The sequence below is a fragment of the Notothenia coriiceps genome, unplaced genomic scaffold (genome assembly GCF_000735185.1).
Source record: "Notothenia coriiceps isolate Sejong01 unplaced genomic scaffold, NC01 NC01_scaffold00019001, whole genome shotgun sequence".
Lineage (NCBI taxonomy): Eukaryota > Metazoa > Chordata > Actinopteri > Perciformes > Nototheniidae > Notothenia > Notothenia coriiceps.
Genome location: NW_011351702.1, coordinates 344,096 through 354,469, shown reverse-complemented (window position 1 = coordinate 354,469; position 10,374 = coordinate 344,096). Strand labels below are relative to the sequence as shown.

The following is a 10,374-nucleotide window of genomic DNA, read 5'->3' as shown; positions in this document are numbered from 1 at the left end:
ATCGGTATCGGCAAATTGTCAAAATCAAATGATCGGAATCGGATCGGGTGCAAAAAAAGGTGATCGGGACATCCTTACCATTAATACAGTTAACAAGTGGAGGACAGAGGAGGCTCTTAAAGAAGAAGTTACAGGTCTGTGAGAGCCAGAAATCTTGTTTGTTTGTAGGTGACCAAATACTTATTTTACCGAGNTGTGTGCGTGCGTGAGAGAGAGAGAGAGAGAGAGAGAGAGAGAAAGAGAGAGAGAAAGAGAGAGAGAGAAAGAGAAAGAAGTCAGGCAGGGTGGCCTCATTTAAGTTGATTGAATTCTGCATGTGTGTGATGAGGCCACCCTGCCTGACTTCTTTCTCTTTCTCTCTCTCTCTTTCTCTCTCTCTTTCTCTCTCTCTCTCTCTCTCTCTCTCTCTCACGCACGCACACAAGCATGCACTAACACTCACTAAGTATCATTAACGGAGAGATACAGTACAGTGCGACCATCAGGCAAGCAGACTAAATGAAGCACACGTGGGGAGAGACAGACATGTGGAACTGCAGATAGCAAGCATGATGCTGGCTGTTGGCAAATACAGATGAGTGGAAAAATCAAAGCAACAGTCATACACAGCTGATTTGATACAGCCATGTGAACACTCAGCTGCAGAAAGAAACGCACAGTTAACAGGGAGGCTATTGACAGAAACATGGCCCAGTAGGTCTGCGTCAGTGCCTCTGCTGTATGTGATGAGGGCGGTTCAGAGTGTGTTTGCCTGTGTGTGCATGTCCTTGAGCACAAAGAACGTACTGTCAAATGCCAAACGAAGGTTTGATACTTGTTTATGCAGGCGGCAGAGATGCAGGTCTGCCGCTGCAGGATTTAGCCTCGACCAGTTCTTATTTTAAAGTAAGAAAACAAAGGTCGGGTTTTTTTGTTGTTTTTGTGTATATGATAATGATATAATAGTTTTCAGTAGAAGAGATTTGCCACAATTTATAGCACGAGCAGAATAATAAGCATTATAAAGCAGTTACTGGACAAATAAGGATAACTAATATTTGATGAGGTCCATTCATTTGATTAATTGGCAGGGATAACTTCAATTCAAATGCTATGCTACTAGTTCAGACATGTACTTCAGTTTGCGTTACACTATTTGTTTAAAATGCAATTAATAACATAGTTGAACATTGGCTGTGATCGATTGTATGTCTATAAGGAACTTTAAGGATAATACAAGGTGTCGGGTCATCTTTGTTGGAGCCAATTATTACCACGTCCTCTCATCAACTTCAGATGCACAGTTCTGCCGTCTCCCTCCCCCTCTCTGTGTTGCCGACTGATACGGCTAAGCCTTTCTATTCCTAGCTCTGAATATTCACCAGATTACTTTGTGAGTGTGTGTTTGTCTTGGTCTGTTTGTCTGTGTATATGGGCTAATAATAAGTGGACCAGATTGTGTGTGTGGGTCAGTTTTGCTCAGAAACCTCTACTGATCACCTTGGTTTGTTATTACATCAATTGGTTGAAATCTGCATTACCAAAAATACATTTAGTTTTTAAATCTTAACAGCAGGATGGATCCTACTAAAGGCTGAACGTCTTAGAGGGAAAGATAGCTTATTGCTAACGTATGATGGTTATGGTGGGGCCTTGCATCCATAATCAAAGCCCATAGGAACTCACAATAAATATTGCTACGCACATTGATAAAAGTAATATTAATTTTGAAGAGCAAGTTTCAGTATTGATAGTGTTTGCATCAAGAGATTAGACGAAGTACCACTTTACACCACAAGGCCTTTTGGCTCAAGAGCGCAAGTCCAGTCCTGTGTCATGGAGCCGAGGAGATTAGGGTCAGGGAGGGCATAGGTCTGCGTCCATCAGCAACAAGTACAAGCTTTACAATTACCATAGTGTGCATCTTCATTTGGCCTACATACAAAACACATAATCCCCTCAAAAATTATGGGTAAGGATTGAAATGTCTATAATGGTCAAAGTCTCACACACACTCTGGAAGTACCCCTCTTGATTGGTTCAGGGTTATTGAGCTACTTGCTAGTGTTGTTATTTGTATCCCTTTAGCCCTAGAGTTAGTCACTGAGTGGCTAATATTGTGTAGCACATGATTGCTTTTTCATCGATTCATGTGTCTTTCAAATGGTATGCTGTGTGCATTTAGCTGGTGCTCTTCTATCAGATTCTTCAGTCACCTCCATCACCAGCAGCCACTGTTAAGATGCATCAGAGCCCAATAGCTGTTACAAATACTCCAAATAAGGATGTGCTGACTAGAAAATTAGAGCTTAGGAGTTAAAGGCTTTTGCGTGATTGTGTGAAAAAGGTTCTCAGAGAAAATAAGAGATTGCCAGACGACTGAGATTGCTCCAGACAAGCTGCAGGGCAAAGCGCTTTTATACAACACAGTGAGGCTGGAGGTTTGCCAAGAGTGTGTGTGTGTGTGTGTGTGTGTGTGTGTGTGTGTGTGTGTGTGTGTGTGTGTGTGTGTGTGTGTGTGTGTGTGTGTGTGTGACAGACAAGGTCTACATGCGTTTGTCTAACCAGAAAGAGCAATCTGGAGCTGTGCCAGTGTTAGTGAACTTCTTTCAGAAAGCCCACTAGTTATTCCTCAGGACTTCATGTCACCTTTTCCATTTGTAACTCTCCTGCCTGACAGTATCTCCGGCTGGCTTACAGCCTGGCTTGTTTCAGCCAAAAGTTTAACTTCAGTTTTTTCTAACAGGCAAAACACATCACTGTACATGTAATGTAAATACTGCATTGCATCATTCTCACCTTGCCTGAAAAGTAGTTGTCCAGTCTGATGCACAGAAACTCAAAGAAAGGCAGTATGTTGGGCAGAACGTCATGCTGTGAGAATAATGTTTTTTCTTGCAGATTGGTTACTTGTTGATGCTTCATAAAGTAGATATGGTCTTAATCCTGTTTAATTGAGGATCATTTAAACATTCTGCAACCTGATAAGAAGAAACTATGGGGGAGGTTTGGACGTTTTTCTCCACACCGTCAGGCCCTCTCTGTCATTATGATTTGTTTTCATTTCAACGAGACAGAACTTTTGATGACATTTATACCAGAGTTAGAAATAATAATGGAACGGGTTACAGAGTGAGCTGCTTGTGCCAAGAGGGGAAAAGCATCAAATAGATTTTATGAGGGCTCTCCTGATGAGGACATCATGTCACGGCAGACGCTTCACGATTCAGTGAATTGCTCTAGAAATATAAAATGCATTACAAATTGTAACAACTTACCTAAATAGTAAAATACTTCACTCTTTCCTGCAAATGTTGCTGGATTTAAAGTCACATTTTTAAAGAATTATTGCGCATGATATTAAATATGCACTTAGTTTAATACATTGGTTGTATTAAAGTCCATTTTGTCAAGCACATTGTCTATAGGTCATCAGGTTTTGTTTTTAGCATTAGCATTGAAAAAGCCTTTAAGCTGTGAAAGTGAATTGGGGATTTATATGTTTACTGGAAATACATTGTCTGAATGAAAATGCACACAGTATGCCTGGATTAGTGTCAGCAGGCAGAATCCAGCACTGTCTGTGTGTTTTTACACGGTGTAGATTTGACTTGTTGAATTTTCCAGCACACCTGGCTTTAATAAGGCGCTAATTAAAAGTCCATTTAGGGTGTGCCAATTAAGGAAGCTAAGAATAACATATTGTTGTTTCATTGACGTTGTTGCAAATTAAATCTTTTCCAATAGCTGCTGCTTTACAAGTCTAGTCAGTAAAAAATACACTCATACATCATTTACTGTTTTCATTTAGTAAATAGTGTCCACTCTTTTCTAAGTTGCCTAGAAACTGTTTAACCACGCTAACAAATGAAACATGAATAATATCTTAGTTTTACTTCTCCCCTTGAAAACAATCTCCTGAGTTCAATTTGAAGGCAGAATAAGGTAGAACATGAGAGTTTTAGCCTTTTTTCATGAAGAAAAGAGAAGATGAAAGATATACTGCACTGCATGTGGCAAACAAAATATGCGTCTAATTAGAGTTCTCAACATCTAAATCATTCCCTAGTCCCATTTATTCTCATCAAACAAATCCCATCATTAAAAAATATTGACTTTTTCATAAATGTCTGTGCTCTGAGTTAGTAAAAGACATCTCTTTCCAAAAGAATTCTATGTTTGAATGTGTAAAAAAGCGACACTGTGTTTATGTTATACTTGAGAACGTTGTGTTCCAAAATCGTACTCACAGCTTCTTCCCATCTCTGGTGGTAAACTTGTTTGTGTTGGCTGATGAAGAGTGCACCTTCCGGAAAGTACCCAACTTTAACAGGAGTTTTCCACAGGACTCTCGAACTCACATAAACTCACACCCGCAGACTAACATTTACGCACACACACACACACACACACACACACACACACACACACACACACACACACACACACACACACACACACACACACACACACACACACACACACACACACACACACATAAAAGGGTTCCTATTCTAGCTTGTACACACAGACACACAAAAGTACACAAAAACATCACACAGGGAGACAGTCTATTTTTCCTCCGAGTTCAAGACGGTTCAGTCCTCAGTAAAATGTCAACAGATTTAACATTTATTTAAGGATATTAGATTGGAAAGGTGCACAGAGGTCTTCTGGGTTTTTACTGATACTACTTCCTATATGTCAGCCTTTTTTTATTGCTTCAACTCCTTTGCCAAGTTTTTTTTCCCTGGACATTTTTTGCTGATTCTAAACAAAAGCCTCTCACTGTTACTCTCATCTTTAAACTCCTCTCCTGTCGCTTTTTGTTTCAGACAGGGCTGCTGGTTGCGTGTTACCAAGGTTACGTGGACGTCGTCATAGCGCTGTCTCAGTGTCCGCACCTTGACGTCAACTGGCAGGACAACGAGGGAAACACGGCTCTCATCACTGCCGCTCAAGCAGGTAACACACACAAACACAACCCCCCACACACACACGCACACGCACGCACGCACACACACACACACGTACACGCACACGCACACACACACGTGCACACACACACACACACACACAGCTTGTTAAAAACATACAAACACAGGCGGCAATGAAATCACTTGAAAACATGCACACATACACAGGCAGATCGGTACTAATACTGACACAGACAACCATAAAAGAGTCGGATCTCACTTTTTGAACAGAAGTTATGAGTGTCTTGTGTGAAAGCGAATAAGGAACAGGCATAGGGATGTGGATCACACCTCTCCAATACATGATGGACTAGTGTGAAATAAACTTTAGCAGCTTTTATTCGAGCCAACATTATGAAGACAGAGTACGTTGTGACCTCCAGTAACTACCTTCTGCCCCTCTGTTCTTTAAGGCCACATAACCATCACCAACTATCTGCTGAACTACTTCTCTGGCTTGGACATCGAGAAGAGGAACTGCCACGGCTTCACGGCCCTGATGAAAGCTGCCATGCAGGGCAGGCTGGAGTGTGTGCGCTCGCTCATGATGGCAGGTCAGTCAAATGTGTCGGATTACACCTAATGTAGAAAAACTCTCCAGCAATCACACACAAATGACACATATGTCAGTGTTATGTCTGGATTTGACAAATGACCTTGATTTTTGCGGGCAGTTTCCACTGATTACAACCACAAAATATGTTGTTTATTTTTGCCATTACTTTGTCATAAGGGCAGCTCAGGAAAATACGAGCAGATTTTCACTGGAATGGGTACACAGATGGACAATTTGAATTAGCTTTGGCATTGATCCAAATGTTAGTTATTGGGTGATTATTCTCTTTTTAGCAATAACTATGAAACTAACAGACAGATATGATACTAAATCATCAAGACAGGGAGTTCTAGTCAAGATTTACTGCTATCAGGCCAGGACTGCTATTGATTATTATGCAATTTCTGGCACTTAAACACATCTCATAGCCCTGTGGTAGTGGTGAGTCCTGAGCACACTAAGCACTCTCTTCCTTTTTGAGAACTCTTCCTATCCCTACTTTCTTATCTTTTCTCCCACATATGACAGTAACAGTTTGTTTTGTGTCCACCAGGATCTGCCCTGAATGCTAGAGACTTCGGTCGCCACTTCAATGCCAGGGAGTGGGCCTTCTTTACGGGTCGCTATGAAACCGCCTGGGTGATAACGCGCCTGATGGAGCGGCCCTGCCCGCGCCAGTACTGTGAGAACTACAGGTAACATGAGTTGTTCAAGTTGTTTCTGTTCTGAACTTGTCTCTCTGCCCCAATGGCCCACATACAATTGTAATGAAATTGTTAAAAAAGAAAAGAAAACGGACAATGAACAAAGTTAAAGTTTTTCCTATAGCTGTCCTGAATCGCTTGGGCCTTGATAATAGCATAGAAGAAAAAAACAGCCCTATTTGACATGTTTACATTCACTGCACTTTCCACTTTTTGCTGCAGGAAGTGATCATTTTAGACAGGCAACACAAGGTCAAAAACATTTTTGTATGTGTAAGATATAAGAAGGCTCAGGGCAGCATCAAAATACCTGACCAAGGTACAGAACATTACATATCATACATCATCAGAAAAGTAGCCAGACTATGAGTTACTTTACGATGGCAGTGCCTCTGCTCAGTGGATTTATTCTACATTTGCTCTTCTAGTCTGGAGTGGTCCCCTCTGGCCTCGCTGGTGTCCAGGTCCCAGGAGCCACGCGGCTGTCTGAAGCGCCTGTCGGACACGGTGCGGAGCGTCTTCCACTTTGCCAACGTCACCGAGCCTGAGGAGGAAGGAGTCATCGACCACATGGTTTCTATCACCACTGCCATGAGGAGCCCTTTTATTGCTGTGGCATGCCACACCGTGAGTAGTAAAGCTCTCAGTCTTTATACACCTATTCATTCATCAGCTTTAAACAGTAGCCCACCACCAGATCCAAGAACACATCACACTGTGCCGCAGTTACTCCCTCACACCAACATGCTTTTTGCAAATGTAAGCTAAGATACGGGGAAGCCTTAACCACTTTTTGTGATAAGGAAGTCGTTAAAGTTGCTCACCTCTGTGCCTTCCCTCGTGGTGATTGTACATACTCAGCATGGTGGAGATATCAGGGCTTGTTTTCTTATCTCACCTTAAACAGACTTGAAACTTGACCAAAAAGTATTTATTTATATATTTGAAAGGATCCCCTTTCTCAAGGCTGACATTTAGTACAACATAATACAAAGTTTATGCAAAAATAATGTGATTTTGAAACAGTGTGCACTATTCTTCCATTTATTTCGTCGTTCTTTCATCACTGCTATTTAATTGAATCGATTTGCAGAGACCTGAAGGAGAAACATTCACAAAAACAGAATTAAATCTAATCAAATGAACTAATGATAATATTATGGTAATGGTGCTATTAAAGTATAAATCTGGTGCTGGTTTATCATTTATTCTATCAGCAAATGTTCTGCTTTTTCACGGGATTTGCTCAAAATAATTAGAGGATATAAATAATTCACGGCAGCCTTATCTGATGGAAGGTTTCCAGAACTGCTATACTGCAAACAAAAGGGAGACTAGTAGGCTTTTAGTATATAAAATAAAACAAATATCACTATAATCACTAATGCTGTGCTACTAATACTGATTTAATAACAAAAACTGTTTTTGTTTCAGGTGTGTCCTGACAGCCCCCCCGCTGTGGGCAAACGGCGCTACTCAGTTCCGGAGATCATCCGCCGGCAGCGCGCCAAGGATCTCCGCTCCATCAACCCCGACCGGGTGGAGAGCCACCTCAAACTCTTCCAGAACTCCAGGGTCACTCTGGTGGCCAAACACTCTGTGGACCGCCGGGCCAGCCTCCAGGCCCAGAGCCTGATGCCTCGGCACCGGAGCCCCAGCCTGACGCTGGGGGAGAACAACGAGGCTCTGGAGCTGCGGAGGACCAGCCTGCTGCCGCTGCACATGGTGCTGAGGAGGAGCAGCGTCAGGCCGGGGTTCAGAGTCCCCAAAGTGAGGGTCACCAAGGCCCCCACGCCTACTTATGAACCAGAAAAGATCCGGAGGAAGAGCAGCGCCAAAGATGGAGGGGGGCACCTGCTGCAAATACCAAAGTGGCGGTACAAGGAGCTGAAAGAGGAAAGGAAGAGAGCCGAGGAGGCGGAGAGGAGGCGGCTGGAGGCGGTGACCAAGAGACACCTGGATGCTGGGAAAAGGAAATAATATATTTACTCTGGAAGAAGACATTTACACTACGCCCAAATCAGACAAAGTCTAGCCTGACTTGCAAGTGTTTTGGCTTTAATGTTTGTTTTCTAGAATATATGAATTGCCAGCAGTGTTCCTAACATGAGACAGAAGACTGACTGTCAGTTTGGCCTCACAGCTAGCAGCTTTAGACATGCACAATGCTCAGTGTCCTTTATGATGTCAAACAGTGATACCCAGGGGATTTGATACTTGAAATGCTTTTGGTTAACTTATTTTTCATATTTATTGCTTTGGTCTATGTTTTGATACACTCTGAGCGCTTGATGCAGTGTTTTTGTACTGTGTTACACTGTAGTAGAAACTTCTTTCAGAATGTGTTCATCTTTATATCGAAACATTGGAAGAGATTTATTATGTTCTGGGATAATGTCTTAAATATTAAGAGTACTAATGGGTGCGTCATATTGACTGAAAAGATAAACACAAGCTTATTTAAATTTGAATGGCAATTGGCAGCAATATTTGTAGATGCTTTTTGTTATGCTTTATAATGAAAACCCATGAATGTATTACGTAAATATATTTTATATTAGAGATTTTAACGCTTTTCAATGAAAAACTTTTTTTATTTTGTAATCAAAATAGATTTTTTCACATACAGATATATGAAAATGTTTTTTAGTCTTAAGATTCACGACTGAAATGTGGAGCACTATTGTGATGTCACACTCACATCTTACCAAGTGGGAAGGAGTGAACGTTTTTCTACGTGTTTACATTATATACCACATTCATCAGGGTGAATGTGACTCTAAGATGGACACTGGTTTACACAGGGTACGGAGGATGGTAACGGAATAAACTGCTAACTGTGGATGTGATTGAGACAAATATTGATGCCTCAGCCATGTTGTGTTGAGTAGATAATAAGAAAACAAGGAGATGTTTTACTTGATTGAATTTGCAACCTCAGCATTAGGGGGATTTGTTTAACATTGAGAGAAGGGTGATCTTTGGCCAATGTGACAGTCCAAGTAGAAATGAAGTGATAATCCCTAATAAATGGACCCTTCTGATAAAAAAAATATAATTACGGAGCATGAGGTCAGCTCTGTTTTAAGAATTAAAAAGTCAAAAATAATGGGGCGAAAAATAGCTGTGAGTTTCAAACAGCCAGAGCCACGGGGAGAGTAATGATATTACATTGTCGGAATTTTTTAGAACACAATTTCACGGTCCTAACTTCTCATGGCGATTGCAGCTTAAGTGCCATCCAAGAGTGTGTGTCTAATATACATGGTGATGAGTTGCTAAGGGGTTACAAGGGCAGTGTGCAGCCAAATCACTTCTTCAAATAAACTTCATTGAGTTCTGAATGGCAATCTGCTTAGATACTCCCCAGAGGAAGTCATTTGAACACGACAAAAGAGGAGCAAACTGCAGCGAGTTGTTCACTCAAACTCTGAGTGTAGCAGGATTAACATATTTAACATCAACATAAGGAAATGTTTTATAGGGAAAAGGCTTTTTGCTGGCAATGCAGTATCACAGCCGACAATGTCTACAGTGTGCAGTTTGTTCAGAGGGAGGCTAAGTTTCCTGACCATGAATAAAAACGACATCTATTTTCAATGCTGTTTTTTTGTGAGTAAGTATAGAGCATTTTTTAACATTATATTATTACTTAATGACATTTTCTGTTGTGTTATAATTTGACTTTTTATCATATTTTAATGGAGTAATATACATCCAGTCACTATACTGTGGCATTTGTTTTTTATACCTACTATAACTTATAAATGACTTATTGATGGCAAGATATATCACATTTCATATTTATGACGTCATTGATTTCTGGTAATCATTTGTTTGTTTTATCTATTCTTATTCACTGAAGATAAGAATATACTATTCTTATATACTTATAAGAATAGATAAGATATACTTACACAGCGTTCAGATTATAGAGGGTTGTGTATAAGTGATAGGACACAACCTATTAGCCCTAAATGCATCTGATAATATTTAGGTCATGGCTTTGGCTCACAGCTGTTGGCTCAGATTGTAAACTGAGATTATGAAGCGCGAAAGGATTGGTCAGCGATGCACCTCCCGCCTTCTTCTTCCACATCCCGACCAACATCCCTCATAGAAATTAGGATATGGCTCAATAAACACTATCAACTGATGT

At 40.9% G+C, this 10,374-nt stretch overlaps 1 protein-coding gene across 1 annotated transcript in view; it reads left to right on the top strand.

Moving 5' to 3' along the window:
• LOC104951657 (ankyrin repeat domain-containing protein 33B-like) overlaps positions 1 to 9,796 on the top strand; it is a 14,344-nt gene extending 4,548 nt beyond the window's left edge. The window contains exons 2-6 of the mRNA XM_010778367.1: positions 4,815 to 4,944; positions 5,369 to 5,509; positions 6,065 to 6,206; positions 6,644 to 6,842; positions 7,650 to 9,796. Of these exons, the coding sequence (XP_010776669.1) occupies positions 4,815 to 4,944; positions 5,369 to 5,509; positions 6,065 to 6,206; positions 6,644 to 6,842; positions 7,650 to 8,195 (1,158 nt within the window). The 3' untranslated portion in view covers positions 8,196 to 9,796. The remainder of the gene's footprint in view (positions 1 to 4,814; positions 4,945 to 5,368; positions 5,510 to 6,064; positions 6,207 to 6,643; positions 6,843 to 7,649) is intronic.
• The last annotated feature ends 578 nt before the right edge of the window (positions 9,797 to 10,374 follow it).